This window comes from Eucalyptus grandis, chromosome 11, assembly GCF_016545825.1.
Source record: "Eucalyptus grandis isolate ANBG69807.140 chromosome 11, ASM1654582v1, whole genome shotgun sequence".
Classification (NCBI taxonomy): Eukaryota; Viridiplantae; Streptophyta; class Magnoliopsida; order Myrtales; family Myrtaceae; genus Eucalyptus; species Eucalyptus grandis.
Genome location: NC_052622.1, coordinates 3732605 through 3749300, shown reverse-complemented (window position 1 = coordinate 3749300; position 16696 = coordinate 3732605). Strand labels below are relative to the sequence as shown.

The following is a 16696-nucleotide window of genomic DNA, read 5'->3' as shown; positions in this document are numbered from 1 at the left end:
AATACGCGGAACTCTCTTTGTCATTTCAAAGCTCGCACCAACCCTCATTGACTAAATTTGCTTGAATTGAATGATCTTCTCATTTTTTTTCCACGGTACAAAGTGAATCGAAACCCAATTCCAAATTTTGGAATCGAATCGTTCATCACAAGGTCCTCAACCGAGAGAAAATATTAGGTGCCTAAGTGATGTCACATCAGTTCTACACAAATCTAGTCAACGGGTGACGTGTCACATTTGAGAAAATATTGGTTGGGTTTTACCCTCCACGTAAGCGAAGGGTAAGACCATTCAGAAATCGACACATGGCTCCACGTAGGCGACGGGGTTAGAGGTTCAAAATTTGCATGCGCTCCTTGGGCCCACCACTCTGACGCTCTCTCTCCTCTGCTCTCCTCTGCGACCTGTCGACTTGTCCTCTCTCTCGTCTCTCTCTCTCTCCCCATTCTCTGTTCCATTTTGGGGGAGAACAAAAATCGCAGGAGCTTCTCTCCATATGCTCTTCCCCGCCAATGCCCTTTCTAGTGAACCGTGACGCCGACGCCCCTCCACCAGTTGCCTCCGTTGCCCCCACTCCGACGCAGACGTCCCTCTGCCTCCGCCTCTGCACTTCGCCCCTGACGCCGTCGCGATGCCCTTTTCGCCTCCCTCTTGCGACCTCTGCTCCGCTCTCTCCCTCTTTCCTCTACAAAGTGTCCTTGTTGGCCAACACCAACACCGACAAACTCCTACTCGCGTTTTGGCCTCCCTCTCCACGAACGAAGGTCGCTCTCTCTCTTTCCTTGGCAAAGCGCCCCTCGCACCTGAACGCGGACGTCGCCGACACCATCGCCTCCCGCCGTCGCCTTCCCAAGCCCCACTGATAGGCACCCCATTGGCGACTCCTGTACGTCCGAAGGTTCTTTTTTTTGATTCCACTTAGTAGAATTCGTGTTAAGGTTTATAGTCGGATAAGGATGGAGTACATTTGCGTTAGGATTTTCTACACCTCTATGGTAAACATGCTCTTGTAGATAGATGGCTCTTTGAAAGCAAGTTTCCACTATAATGTAGATTGTGAAGGAAGATTTTCTTTGCTTTGTATCATTTTGATAAATCTCTTTGCTTTATATTGTTATAACCTAAGATTCACCTTGCCTCGTGATTTGTTGCAATTCATTTGCTTATCATACATTTCTCTGATTCCTCTTTGCCTGATGTAGCATGAGTAATAGGTAGAGATGGTTGGTGACAAAGCTGGAGGCATTTGTTCGTCTAGTTTTATTCAGTGACTGTTTGTTTTTCACGTGGAATTTAGTCCCAATGTCTCTCATTATTAGCCCATGCATATTAGTAGTAAGACTATGTCATTTTACTCATAAACGATAATGATTGGGATTTTTTATTCCCTTAGAATATATAGTTAATTAGTGTAGGTGTCAAACAAGATGGGCTAAATATTGTTAAGTTTAGTTTTCTTAGAACTTTTTAATAAATTGGATATTCCATCTTGACAATCACATTTGACAATTTCATAGGAGAAAAAAATCTCATATACTTATGTTTGCTAAAGTGCTATTATAATAAAGCTGTCTTCATGTATAATGATGTCTTAAGTCAAATTAAATGCATCAGAAATGTAGAGCTACAAAGATATTAAGTGCTTCACACTCTCTGTCTCTCTCGGTCCAAATGTGCACACATGCACGAAAAATTTGTTTGAAGCTGGAGATGCTTAACATTTTAGTCAGTTTGGTGCTTGAATGGATATTTGTCAATATTGCATGAATATATTAATACTCACAATTGGTTACTTCACTTGAGAGGTTCACATATTGCATTTTTCTTACCTTTTTGTGATCATGTTATTTTTTTCTATTCGGGCGATAATCCAACAGTAGACCATCATTGTAAGTTTGCAATGATGGTCTACTGTCGTATTTGATCAACAACTTGAGTTTTGCAAGGTTTGTCGCTTGTTCTGCCGAAATTACATTTTGCGTTATTGTTGGTGGTGGTGGTGGTTGGTGTTCTTATTATTTTGGGGGGGTCTGGGGGGTCTGTGGTTTAATAGAGATTTGTACTAATTATTTCATTGTTCTCCCGAAGCTATTTGATATGTGCACTGAGAAAATATTCGTAATGTTCTAGTGAAGATTTATGTATCTGAATGGATGCTTTGGGAAGTTATTATTAATGAAAGAGATAAAAATGGTACAAGAAAAGATTTTTCTAGTGTTGTGCCCACTATCTTTTAATTGATGTGTTTTTGCCGATCAAGCGCCACCTGGTGTTCAGCTTGTGGTTCAAACAACGGCACATTCTCTTGTTCCTTTCTAGCTTTAGCGCAAACTCTGGCGTTCCAGATGTACTTGATAGATTTGTATTCGCATCTTAGTTTACACTGCATTTATGTTGTTAACGATGTAAGTATAGGTATTGCTCGCACAACAATGATTAACTTGAGATATGTCGATGCTACAAGGCAATAGGTGAGATTCCATCAGTGAAAGGAAACCGGAGTAGTGTACACTGGTGAAGCTTTTTCATTGTTAAGTCTTCATTACGTGTTTCAAGGAACAGCTGTTCATTCTGTGATTTAATTTTATGCTTATTCCAAGGAAAATCTGCTGGTGCTTGGTTGTAGCACCTCATGATACTATGCAATCAAGCCTTCTTAATGAGTCTTTAGAGGATAAAAATCTCTCAGAAAATTCAGGTACCATCTATGAATTGTTGTGGGTAATTGGCTGTGCATCTTGAAATATCACAATAATGTGCTATAGAATTGGTTGACCATGCCTTCGATATTTGAACGTAGGCTGCTTTTGAAACAATTGGTTAGACTGGAGGTTATTCAGTGGCCTGCTTTTTGAAGTACTTTCAAATATGAATTCGAGAATGAGAAAAACATGTTGGAAGGTGCACCTGTTGAGAAGGCAACAGAGGTTCTTAGATAGAGAATCGTTGAACTTGTACTTGCAGAACTTTGTCATTTTTTTTCTTTTCAGATCATCATTCAGATGTGACTCAATCTATTTTTTGCAGAATATTATCTTCATTCCAAAGTATTACTCGAGGATTACCTCGAAAGGACTTGTAGAGTTGTCATGCCTCAACATTCAAGCCTGATTGTGTTGATTTTTTTTTTTTTTTTTTTTATCTTCTATATCAATGTTAATCTTTATGAATTGTTGCCTAAACCCCTCATTTAACCTGAGCAGCCTCCCTGCATTCAATTCCTGATTGGGGTATGGTTGCTGGACTAGGATACAAGTTCCAAATTAGTGGAAAAGAGTTTTTGGTGCATTGAAAGCCAAAGGTTTGTCATGAATTCGTGGAGATCCATGCTTACTTTATACTCAAAACATAGAGAAATTTAATGAATTTGTTAGTTGCTTTTTACTACATAAGCACTAAGTTATCCCTGCTAACATGTTTACGAGGGCTCCATTTCCGAGCAATTTCAACGATGTTGTCAAAACCATTTTCAAGCGCTTGTTCCGTGTCTACGCCCATATCTACCATTCACATTTTCAGAAAATCATGAACTTGAAGGAAGAAGCTCATCTAAATACTTGCTTCAAGCATTTCGTTCTCTTCACATGGGTAAGTAAGCATAGCTGGTAAGCTTTGCAGATATGACTTACCCATATGATTCTATCATACTTTTCAGATTGGCTTTGATATGTTCTTAGTCTTATTAAGTTTGGGTCAAGGAAACACTTTCAATTACTATATTAATGAGTCACAAGCAGTAGTTTAGTTAGGTTATCAGCTTTACAACGAGAGTCTAGTACAAAAAAGGCTTGTGATGGCAAATCTTGATTGGCTTTAATTTGATGCAGGAATTTCGGTTGATCAACAAAGAGGAGCTTGCGCTGCTCAATGAATTTGTCGAATCTATTCTTCAATTATAGGGGGGGGGTGCGCTTGTTTGTTCTGTTTTCTTGTTTCCCTTTTCCCCCTTCTTTTGGATATCTAGATTGAGATCTTTTGGCGAACTTCTTTTCGTTGTTTGTGAATGAGATATCTTGATTCAGTTCATCGCCTTGTCTTCAGTGTGTTTATATATGTTGATTTGGTTTAAATTCTGTACATCAAACAAGAAAACTCTTGGTCTCCCAATGTCATTTAGTGCAGTTTTAGAGCATGCAGTGAATTTTGTGATCCTTCTGTAGAAAGAAGTTCGTCCAAGAGAAGCCCTTGCTTGTCTGTCGATAGAAAATGCTTGAAACAACACGTCAGTTCACAATTCTCTGCAACATAATAAGAATTGATTTCTACAGAGGTTCAAGTTCCTCCTTTTTTTGGGTACTCCCGTACTTTGAAAATCTTCCATCTAAATCATCTCTCAAAACTTGTAATGTTTGGTAACATAATCACGAGTCATTGAATATGAAAAGTATTTGCTGATCGCAATCTTGTTTTGAGACCAGAATTCCCCAGGATTTGATGCTAGTGGTCATTGACATTGTAGCAGAGACATAAAACTGTTAGTCTAGTAAGAAACTACTCTAGCTATTCAAGTCATTTCTCGCGCCCTATATATCTATGCTTGAAAGTATGCATGGCATTTGCCTGTTCTGTGCCAACTTCATATATATATATAATCTGAAACCTAATATTGTTGATGAGCATGGTACCGGAACTATGAGTGAAATAACAGCCTTGCATTTGAATATGGGATGTAACTAAACCAGATTTTGACAACCAAAAGTGAAAAATTACAGATAAAGATAAAGAAGGGACATCTTTCATTCTGTGTAATTTGAAGTATTACAAGGTCTTCTGTGCCACACAATCGAATTTACTATAATTTAACTTCATGGGATTTCTCCAATCCCCTAAACAGAAAAGTCTCCTATCATTTTGTTTCTTTTTTTTTTAGCACCATGGGCTCATAATCTTTCTTTCAATGGTATTCTATAAATTTTCTTCTGAATAAATTATTCACCAGAATCCCTTGAGCGGCCTTAAATTCAGCAGCTCAGTGACGCTAATGTAATACCGGCCAGCCTGAGCACTAGGCCAAGGAACTTTCTGATTTAGTTGTGGCATTCTTCGGCTGACAAGATTTATTGGACCTTGACAACATGCGTTCATCTCTCTTATGCACCCAAAATTGCATCACGGAGAAAGGAGACACTTCTCCTTTTAGCCTTACTTCCTTCTCTTTGTTGATTCGCAAATGCACCCAGGGAGCGGATTTGCATAAAAACTTTCCTCTAGTTTTGGGAATTCCCCAAACTCCCTCAAATACGGAGCTCCTATTCGATCTCTGTGAAGTTTCTTCACTTTGGAACGGAATTTCTTCCAAGAAATCTTCCCCGCATCTAGTTCATCAACCAGTTTAACAAAATTCATTCTGCATGCACAAAGAGGACATGAAGATGAGATGCCTGTTGATGATCCATATCAGGACAGAAACAAAACCAAATATCAAAATGGGGGAGAAAAATAGAACAAATCAGACAAACTGAAAAGAGTAGGAATAGGATAATAGTTACTTTTCTGGATTAATTGTCTTCTTGAAATTCTCGAACCACCTATGGCCTTGAACTGCTTTCACCATATTCCTATCATAAGTATAAAGAAACACATTGCTCTGAAAAGCGACAATGCAATCTATAACGGCAAGCATGTTTTGATGATTCTTGAAAGGAGCAAGCTCTTCTTCTGTTGCTAGAGTAGAATGTGAATATATGTTGGGGTACTCGTCCCTCAGATATTGCATACTTCCTTTTCCATAAGCATCACCAGTCACCAAATAAATGCGGGTAGTAGATGAGAATCCAAGAGCCTTTAGCAGAAGTGAAGTCTCCCTAGGAGTCAATGGACAGCCGCCAAGTAACCTCCTCTCTGTTCCATTAATCTCTTTCTCCTTCCGATGACTTACTTCATATCTCATCAACCGTAGTTCATCATCCTCCTCAGCTGTCAAATTGTGACTGCAGCCAGTAAATGCCAGCATATCTATCTCATACCTGTGAGGAATCAATAAAAGATGAGTTGTGATGCCTCACGGACAATGGTACGTCTCCACAATAAAGATGCAACATTTTCAGATAGTAATCTTATCATGGAAGTGCAAGCTATTATAAAAAAATAAGCTATTATGAAATTATGTATATCTCTTTCAACAGTCAAACATACCATGAGAAGATTCCCAATGTTCTCCTCTGAATTGGTCCATGATTGAACTGCAAATGGTCTCTTTAATCGCACAGACTGAGGAGGAAAGGCACTCAACGAATCTAAAGCATAAAACTTACATTAAAGTTGCATGGACAATAGAAAACAAACAGTAGCATCTAGAGTTGGAATGCCCAAAGAAAGGCAGGCGAATAGGAACACACATGTCTAGGGTGCAAACCCTTTCTTTGAATTTATTTTTAACTAGAATGACATAATATCCAAGGCCAAAGCGATGTTGGAAATGAAATGAAAGTGTGCACGCATACACATGGAGGCATGCGCCTGCTTATGTACATACGCATGTATACTCAATTACCAGAATAGCACCATACAACAAACCAGAAACTCTTTTTTTTCCCGTGTAACTACAGAAACAAGAACAACAACAACAAAGACATCTCAACAGGAAAAAGAAGCCACTGACTTTATTTGACATGGCATCCCATCGAACATACACTTTGCCATCATAAGGATTCACGGGTCCTTTCTGCTCCTCATCTGCAACTACACAGATAACATGTTAAAGTCAGATAAGTGATGGAGTAAACATGAAATGAGAACTAACAAGAGGAAAAACTCAGATAGATAGATGTGGCTGTCCAAATAAGTTAACCCAAAGTTTGCACTCATATCCCGTTCTATCCATGGAAGTGCCAGTACTTACTATAATGATCTTGATCCATTTAGCACTGGCTATATTACCCAAGCAAAAAAAGCATATGACTTCTCAAAAAAACCAGAAAGAGTGGTGTTTTTACATGAAAAGACAAGATTCTCAAGATCAAACAGCTGATCTTTACTAACCCATTAAAAATAACCTAGGGCACCTTCACACTATATATGGGATCTTACTAGTATACCATAGTAAAACAGGAGCTCCTCCCTCCACATCAGTAAGCAATAATACTGTCAGAACAGACACGGATGAAGGTGGAGGTTGCGAGAGGGAGGCGAAGGGGCGTCGGCGTCGGCATTGGCGTCAGGGGCGAAGGCAGAGGCAGAAGCGTCCTGAGTTGAAATTGCACCAGATTAGAAGGAGAAATATTCTCTTCATTAGAAGGAAGGGATGTGATAAAGCTCAAAAGGTATAGGGTGGCCTCTGTAATCTAGAAAAACTGCATGGTTAACACTGAATTACCATTTACCAAATTTGCAATTGCTGCAGCACTCGTGTTCAGTGTTGGCTGTAAAAGAGGACCAATCACCAAGCCTGGGTTGATTGTAACCATATCAATACCCTCAGCTAAAGTCTTTGAGAGTGCATACCACAACCGTTGGAAGAAAAAGAGAGGGAGATAAAGCACTCTTGACGAAACAGAAAGCCACTTCCAAATTGACGACATTATGATAACTTCTGAGTGGTGCCGAAATGGAATGGCAGGCTTTAGTTAATTACCAGAAAGATTCAACAGGAAAGATCACATCAAGGAATGGTTAACCATGCAATGTCGACAACTTACACTCACGTTGATCATCTCAGCTCCAGTCCAATATAACACATGAGACAAGAAGAGTACTGAATTGGACAAGATGCTTACGTTTCTTTTCCTGCAGAACTCTGGATCAGAAAACCAATTTTCATCAACTGCAACATCAACTGTCAATGGTTGTCCAGTGAACGCAACTGCAAGCATAGATGATATTAAGACCACACGCTTGACAGAAGGTGCTTTGGAACACGACTTCAAAACATTAAGAGTCCCCTTCAAGGCGGGAGGCCAAAACGCGAGAAGGGGTTCGTCGGCGTCGGGGTTGGCCAGCAAGGGCGCTCCGCAGAGGAAAGAGGGAGAGAGCGGAGCAGAGGTCGCGAGAGGGAGGTCAAAAGGGCGTCGGCGACGGCGTCGGGGGCAGAGGCGGAGGCGGAGGGCGTCGGCGTCGGAGTCGAGGGCGACGGAGGCAACCGGCGGAGGGGCGTCGGCGTCGCGGTTCGCTGGAAAGGGCGTTGGCGTCGCGGGCAACCAGCGGAGGAAAGAGAGCAGAGGAGGGGGAAGAGCATATGGAGAGAAGCACCTTCACTGGAAAGGGCGTTCCGCAACGGAACGGAGAACGGGGAGAGAGAGAGAGAGGAGAGAGAGGACGAGTCGACAGGTCGCAGAGGAGAGCAGAGGAGAGAGAGGACGAGTCGACAGGTCGCAGAGAAGAGCAGAGGAGAAAGAGAGCGTCAGAGTGGTGGGCCCCAGGAGCGCGCGCAAATTTTGAACCTCGACCCGTGGCGATTTCTGAATGATCTTATCCTTCGCCTACGTGGAGGATAAAACCCAGCTAATATTTTCTCAAGCGTAAACTCTTGCATCCTCGCACGTTGACTCGGCGCCGCCAACCCACTAATAATTCTCATGCATCCTCTCTCTTCAAGTACACCACGCCCTCTCTCTCTCGTCTTCTGATAAAAAGAACGAAGCCCCCTCCTCGGTGTATGATCCCTCTCCCGATTTCTTACTCCCTCGGATTTTCGCTCTCGCGGCTCGATCTCGACATTGTAATGATCTTGGCGGCCACGAGGCTCGTAGTTGTCTCTGTTTGATCTCCTCTCCCACTTGTTCTCCTTGCCTTACCTTCGTCACCCGGTGAGATTTTCCGTCACCAACTCCCATCTTTGACCCGATCTTCTTCAGCTTTTGACTGGACCTTGCGCCTTTATTGATTTTTATCCGCAGAATTGGCGACCAAGAAGAGCGTCGGGTCTCTGTAGGAGGCTGATTTGAGAGGGTGTTCATGTGGGTCGATCTCGACGTCCCCCTCGACGACGCTTCAACATCACGGACGACACCGGAGTTCGCGCCGTTGATCCCACCGACAGTCTGCTTTTTTGGGGTAGTGTGTTGATCTGTCTTCCACGTTTGGTTGCTCATTCCATGCCATCGGCTCCCTGGGATGGGCTGTTCATTGGATTCCCACGAAGAAATGCTCATGGATGGTTTTCTTTAGCAGGTTGGTCTTGTTTCTGATTACGATTCGTTAGCTTGGACTCTATATCCGTTAGCACTGATTTTATTATTATTTTATTTTAGTTTTTTGGGCCTTTTTTAGACATTTTAGGAGACTTCTGGAGCGGCTCTGTGTGTCGTCTCCGTCTTTACGTTTAATGTTTTAAATCTGGCAACTTCTCCTATGAAGTTTGATGTTACTTTGGTGATTCTTAGTATGTTAACGTGTTTGGCGATAATATGGATCTTAATCTCTGTTACTTACTTGGAATATAAATACCTTCATGAAACTGCTTACAACATGTTTGACGAAATGCACAAATCAAGTTGTATGTGAGTTTATCTCTAGTACTGCAACTATTCCCAATAGGTGGTTTCTAGGTTCTCGGTATACAAAGTAGCTTAAGGTTCCAAAAGCTGGAAATCGGTCCAACATGGTAGGGTCTATATTACCTTGAACCTGGATCGATTCTCGAGCCACTCGCTCTTAATGTGCACCCAACAATTACGCAGGGAGTCGAAGAAACGTGGAGATAAGAGGACAGAGAGATCCTATGTGAAGAAAGATCTTTTGAATTTTCTATGGTTGTAAATGTCCTAGGTATGCTGTATCTGTAGGTGATCTTTCAATTTTCTCGATTTCATGCATTTAGTATGTAGACTGACTTGGCCTTTTCTACAGTACAAGGTGGCTCCAAGTCTCCAATCAAACGAGATCATCCATCTCTTTTCAATCCTTTTATATCGTGCCTTCTCCACACACACAGACCAAGCAATCCTCTACAAATTTCTCTTTGCCCAAAGACGAATAGAGACATGATTAAGGCTCTCAGCTCCACGAATGTCTATCCAGTGTTGCTACTTGTTCTTGTTCTATTGCGAGCGATGACTAGCAACGCCGGGCAGAGTAATTCACAATGCATCGTTTCATCTTGCGGTGACATTCGTAATATAAGAGAGCCGTTTCGACTGAAGAATGACTCGAGGGGATGTGGTGACTTGAAGAATGAGTTGGTCTGTGAAGATAATCGCACTGTTTTGTACCTCCATGATGGCCGATTTTATGTGCAGTCCATCAATTATTCCATCAACCAAATTAAATTAGTCGATGATGGGCTGCAAAAGGATAACTGCTCATCTCTCCCCCATCATTCGTGGAATCTGGATAACCTCATGAACAGCGTTGATCTACGCAACTCATACTACTACTCCTACATAGGCACATTGGCCATTATGAACTGCTCAAAACCAGTTAGTTCTCCACTCTACATCTCTACTGGTCCATGCATTAAGGGGTCATATTCTTCCAACAAATTATCAAATGGGAACTTGTATGCTTTGCTCAATCCAAAAGCATCGGATGTTAGGGATTTCTGCACCATTAGCAGGTGGACGTGGGTATCAGCTGATTTTGAGCCTTTTGAGCAGATTAATAGTAGCTCCTACAACTATGAGCTAATTCATAACATCATGGCCGATGGATTTGTTCTCGAATTTTATGGTGTGGGGACAAGGGGAAGATGAAGACAACTTTCTTTTGCTATTTTGATTTCTTTAGTATCTACAGTGGTCAGTTGTGCATATCCCAGGATTACTTATTCGGTAAGCATCGGTTGGCAACCAAATTTTACAGCAACTTTGCACGATCTTGAACACTGTCACTTGTTGCTTTCTCTTCAAAACTGGAAATGAACGAAATATTTAAAATCCTAGAAAGTTTTATGAAAAAATATAAATTTTTGTATATGTCAATATGTGTGTATCTGAAAGGTTTGGGGAGCTTGGCGTTACAAATTAAAATCAAATTGTTGGATTAGTAAGATTGGCAAAAAAAAAAAAAAAAAAAAAAGTGACAGTAGAAGTCATCCCAAACAGACCGATTTGCGCATATACATGTGCCTAGATTACAATTCCTTTCCACATAAAAGCTATAACTCCCTCTGTGAATAAAAGAAAGGGATATTGTGCCAGCAGCTACGTGACTAGTTTTTTTGTTGGCATAGAGTTCAGATTAGTCTCTTAATTAGTTCCTTAATTAGTTACTTAGCTAATGATTTGAAAGACACTTGTTGACAAATTCCATAAAACGTTATTTATATATCGATAAGAGGAAATAAATTATTGATAAAAAAAAATGAAATCACCGTTTCTATCTATTTGTTGATTGCTAACAACGCAAATGGGTTTTATTGCATTGTCCATCATCTGTGTGTGAAGCTTATTATCTCCATTGATTTGTAGATGCATGCATCCCACTTCTTGCATTCTTTTGCTTCTTTTGCACAAAATTCAACTTATACATAGAAGATTGCTTCTACTTTGTTTTCTTGTGAGTTTTGTCTTCCAAATTTCTTTTCCTTCAATTCCTTACATCATTCATTCCTTCCACAGGTGTCGGGGATTTTGCAATTTTCACAACTTTGGATGTTATGTTTCTGCTAGGTAAGCCGCAATGATTCATTCTTGTAATAATTAATAAAAATATATATTCTAACCTATTAGAATTTTTTCAGTGTATTTCTGTTTAGTGAAATTTGCCATCGGAATGCCACTTGTTGCGATATTTCTAATCTACAACTACAGAAGAAGGCACTTAGCAATGGACAATAACATCGAAGAATTCTTGCAAGCTCATAACAACTTCTTCCCCATAAGGTACTCTTACTCGAATATTAAGAAGATCACTAGGAATTTTAAGCATAAACTAGGTGAAGGAGGGTATGGTTCTGTGTACAAAGGAATGCTAAGAAGTGGCAACGAAGTGGCCATCAAGATTTTAAAGCAATCCAAGGCTCATGGCCAAGATTTTATCAATGAAGTGGCTACTATTGGAAGAATTCATCATGTTAATGTGGTGCAACTCATTGGCTTTTGCTTTGAAGGCTCGAAACAAGCTCTCGTGTATGAACTCATGTCAAATGGATCTCTGGATAAGCACATTTTCACTAATGAAGGTAATAAGTCTCTCAATTATTGGAAAATATATGAGATTGCTCTTGGAGTGGCAAGGGGGATTGAATACTTGCATCGTGGGTGTGACATGCAAATATTACACTTTGATATGAAGCCTCACAATATTCTTTTAGACAAGAATTTCACTCCGAAAGTTTCTGACTTTGGACTTGCTAGACTTTATCCTACTGATCACAACGTAGTCTCATTGACTGTTGCAAGAGGAACCTTAGGATATATGGCACCTGAATTGTTCTATAAAAACATTGGTGGTGTATCTTGTAAAGCAGATGTCTATAGCTTTGGAAAGTTGCTCATGGAAATGGCAGGTAGAAGGAAGAATATAAATGCAAATGCAGAACACTCAAGCCAAATTTATTTTCCCTTGTGGGTGTATGACCAAGTCAATGAAGGAGGAAGTATTGAAATGGAAGAAGTTGTAGAAGAGGAAAGGAAGGTGATAAAAAAGATGATAATAGTTGCACTTTGGTGTATACAATTAATCCCTGACCATCGGCCTCCAATGAGCAAAGTTCTAGAAATGCTTGAAGGAGATATTGGTAAACTTCAAATGCCTCCAAAACCGCTTATTTATCCACCAGATGAGCTAGTCAATGATGACAAATTTGAGATGGAACTAGAAACATTTTCAACTTCATCAAGTGTCCAAATAATTTCCGCTAGTTGTTCTTTTGGAGATGGCAATAATGTTTAGAGATTTATGCATGGTTTGATTGGAAAAGCTTTGTGTATTTTTGTATGTCCCGACAGTCTAGTATTATGTTAAGAGGGACTTGGGCTAGTTTAGCTCATCAGTAATTGCTTTTGAGATTGTGTTCTTCTAACTCTTAGTTATATTGTGTAATTATATTTCATATAGTTTTGCTCTCTTGCATCCTCCTTTGAAAGGATAAACAATCGGTAAGAGAGCAATGACATAAAGGGTGGGGGAGGGGATGGAGATTGAGAATTTTCCTCCCTCATTACGTGATTTAAGAGTAATAACTAATTCAAAAGCTAATAATGTGGTTCTACCAGTGCGTGATTACTCGATGTTGAGAACCCCTGATTTCAACTTATATATTCATTTTTCAAAAAAAAAATATACATGCATAGGTTTTACAAAGTAGACAGCCCACTTGCATATGTGAGAGACAATTTTTATCAAAATGGAACAAAAAATGCATTAAATGAAATGATTCTATGAATTTTAATGCATTTTATATTTATGTTACCCAACCGACCCGCATCATATGGGGTGTGTGTTCCGACTCAGACCCAACCCGAAAAGCATATGACCTAAAGCAAAAAACCAGGTCAATTCGAGTTGGATCAGGTCGGGTTGGGTTTCAGGTCTTTTTTTAATCATTTTTATCTCATAAATAATTGTGGTGGGATCATAAGCCTATCTGTAAGGACTGCTAGAGTGGTGTCCTGGGGAACAAGTATTACTTAGCAACATAGAAAAAGCAAAATTAAATCTGCATGTTAAAGACAAGAAAAAAAACAGTACTGCAAAAGGTGGAAAACGGACAGAAAAGCCATTTAATCTTGAAAGCCACTTGCACATATTTAGCCTTTATTCACATTGCACATAACAAAAAAATATATACGAGAAATCTTTCATGAGCTGACCATTTGAGGAATATTCAAGCTTGATTCACAGATCGTTCAAACGTTTTCATCAGTAGATTACAAAGATCAGATAGGATGCTCAAAGTTAAGCTAAACAACCAACAAAGCAAAACAGACTTTTGGGGTAGTGAGAGAAAGATAATTGACAGAATCGCCAGCATCACAAACTTCAGCTATCATGAGATTACCTATAAGCAAATCAAACAACCTGCACTTGACAAAAACCCACGTTTAAGACTCTTCTCTTGATCTTCGTTTCTTGGACTTTTTAATTTGGTTGCTGCCTAAGGAAATTTCTTTCCCTCCCACCACAGAATGCTCCTGCATCTTTATTTCATTCTCGCTCTCTCTTTTTGTATCACTCCTGGGGTATCGTCGAATGATGTCAGCTTAGATTCTCTAATAACAACAATTGGTTCAAGGAAGATCCAGTTGTGATAGATACCTATCTAGGAGGGATATTTCTTCAAAATCCTTATCCAACCAATGAATGCTTCCTGTATTGGTTGGTCTTAGGGAACCACAAATGTGCAGTATTTCCTCATTCAAACCGCAAAGAAATGATCCTCAGGCTCTCAAAATACATTTACAGTCACGTCATATGATAAGCAATGATCATCATACTCTCAAAATATATATCACATCATTGTGCCAGTTCTTTAAGATTCTTCCCTAATGCTCTCAAAACTGTTCTTTTACAAAAAAAAATTTATAAGGCACAACAGCAAACATTGTGCCAGTTCTTTAAGATTCTCAACCACCTAAAAAGCTGATCTAAGTAAAAGTTTTTAAAAGTAATGTACAGAGTCCAAATGTCTCTTCCTTTAACCTCGTAATAGCTTCGTATATGGGTGGACACCCCATTGGTGCTCTTCAATAAAATTCATTTATTTATTGAAATGCAATAAAATTAACATTTATCAATAGGAAAACAACCTGTACAGAAGCAGAGAACAACTAAATAGGGAACTAAATCACAAAAATAGTGGAGTAAACATTGGCAACAAACTTCAGCTAATTTAGCATCTCCTCACATATAACAGCATAGAACCAATTAGAAAACTCTAAAAGGGACCTCAGTCAGCATGGGAACATAATAAAACACTAAGTAGCACATTTATTCCATTCCTTAAGTCTTTGTAAGAAAATCGAATCATAAGACTCAAAATGTCTTCGCATTTCGAAATGATTCCTCAGCAACTGGTGAGCAAAAGGTAGAAATAGAAAATCGATTCAAAATGTCTTTGCATCAATCAAACGTGTGTTAAGTTTCTGCTGAAAAGTGGAACAAGAGGCTCTAAATTCTCAGAAGTATCTCAAGTGGGAATCAGTCGCATCAAATTTCAGTCTGGCAAGAGCATCAAAAAGGCATTAACTTTAGTTCTGTCCAACTTCTATCGACCTCTCTGCAGCCATCACTGTCGTATGCGCCAGATGGACAAAATCCTCAAAGGGGAATTTGAGCCGTAATTCGTATCTCCCCACAAGTAGAACCGTTCGTGAAGATTATACGAGACCGAGGATTTTACATATCGACCGAAGAACCCATAAGGTCGAAAGGAGGACACATCAGACATAGAGCACGAAACACTTATCTTGACCCTCCCTTCATTCGTTTCAAGCAAGTGAATGATCAGAACTCAACGCCAACCAACACGGTCCAAGAAACAACCACGTCTCTCTCCGTCAGGCACTTAATCAAACACTTGATGCGCGCTCATCAACAAGCACATCCCCACAAACCCAAGTAAGATTGCTCCCAAAAAACCCCACCGCAACAATACCACAAGCAAAAACCGAAACACTCCCAACTCCTCTCCGTCTTCGATATATCTCGACCCGGCACAAGAAGCTAGATCGGCGAAAGCGCCTTACCTTTTCTGTCGGTTGTGTGAGAATGAGGCTTGGACGTGAGAAGTGGTCCTCGATTAGCCGTCCAATGAATCTTTGCAAAAGCGGTCCGTGGCGTTCGCGTGGACCCAAGGGACAAGAAGAGGCCACGGAGGAGGAAAGGCCGTCGACGGCGGCGGAGTCGACGGAAGGGTTCCAGCTCCGAAGTTTCAGTCTCTCTTTCGTGAAGGTATGGGCAATGTGTTTTGCTTGTTTGGGTTTCACTTTAATGTAAGTAACGTGTTTAGTTTGGGTCGAGCAATGTTTCGGCCCTAACCAAACACTAAACATGTACTCCATTCATTTTATAATTGTTTCCCGATCAATATTAAGAGCCAAAAACTATATTATACTTGTTTTGTGTTCGGGTTGAGTCGGGTCAGTTCTTGGACACCCCTAGTTAGAGGTGGCAAAATGGGTCATGGCCCATTTTGCACCATATTTTTCATATATGGGTCGAATATGGGTTAATAGCCCATTACAAGTATTAACCCACGTTGGACCCGTTTTTAGTTTAATTTTATATGGGTCGAAAATGGGTCACACTTTTTGACCCATTTTCGACCCATTTTAAAACTCAAAAAACGTCGAGTCTTCGTCTTCGACCTTCACCTTCGAGTCTTCAAGTCTTCGACCTTCATCTTCGTCAGTGACTCAGTGACCCATTTTCGACCCACCTCCGCCGCTTGCCTCCGAGCGCCTCCGAGCCGCCTCTGCCACTCACCGCCGCAGCTCGCCTCCGAGTCGCCTCCGCCGCCCCCTCTGGGCTCGCCTCCGCCGCTCCCTCGAAGGTCGACGAGCTTCGTCACCCACCTCCGCCGCTCGCCTCCGCGGCTCGCCCACGAAATCGGAGGTGTCCGGGCCGACGCCCTGCGGTTCGGCCTCCATGGCGTCAAGAGCGAGATCGTCGGATCTCACCCTCTCAAATCCACCTACCAATCGGTAACCCTTTTTTTTTCTCCCTTTCCGTTGGTGCGGGTGGGGGACTTTCTATTCGCTCTTTGTACTGCCCTCTCGTCTCGGGGATGTTGGAATTAAGCGGCATTGGGTTCGCGTCGATGTTGGTATCCTGAATCGTTGCTCATCAAGAAGATGTAGCGACCGATCATCGAGAC

The 16696-nt window shown here is 40.8% G+C and overlaps 2 protein-coding genes across 16 annotated transcripts; one reads left to right on the top strand and one right to left on the bottom strand.

Annotated features, from left to right (window-relative positions):
* Positions 1-4713: 4713 nt before the first annotated feature.
* On the bottom strand, positions 4714-15847 carry LOC104424493 (O-fucosyltransferase 35). 15 transcript variants are annotated; one of them, XR_005547353.1, is made up of 8 exons: positions 7716-8046; positions 7444-7531; positions 7316-7387; positions 7038-7185; positions 6602-6681; positions 6136-6236; positions 5490-5966; positions 4714-5347 (listed from the first exon to the last, which is right to left on the bottom strand). XR_005547353.1 is itself a non-coding variant. In XM_039304233.1 (5 exons), exons 4-5 carry the CDS (start codon positions 5951-5953, stop codon positions 5143-5145), a joined length of 669 nt encoding a protein of 222 aa, XP_039160167.1. In that variant the 5' UTR covers positions 5954-5966; positions 6136-6236; positions 6602-6681; positions 15567-15847; the 3' UTR covers positions 4714-5142. The 15 variants fall into 15 exon arrangements, 3 of the variants coding, with proteins under 3 accessions (XP_039160167.1, XP_018720621.2, XP_039160168.1); XR_005547360.1 differs by having other exon boundaries at positions 7323-7387; XR_005547356.1 differs by having other exon boundaries at positions 7444-7528.
* LOC104424494 (rust resistance kinase Lr10) lies at positions 8390-12944 on the top strand. The gene is made up of 5 exons (XM_010036936.2): positions 8390-8744; positions 8835-9108; positions 9787-10706; positions 11496-11546; positions 11618-12944. Exons 3-5 carry the CDS (start codon positions 10625-10627, stop codon positions 12769-12771), a joined length of 1287 nt encoding a protein of 428 aa, XP_010035238.2. The 5' UTR covers positions 8390-8744; positions 8835-9108; positions 9787-10624; the 3' UTR covers positions 12772-12944.
* Positions 15848-16696: the final 849 nt, after the last annotated feature.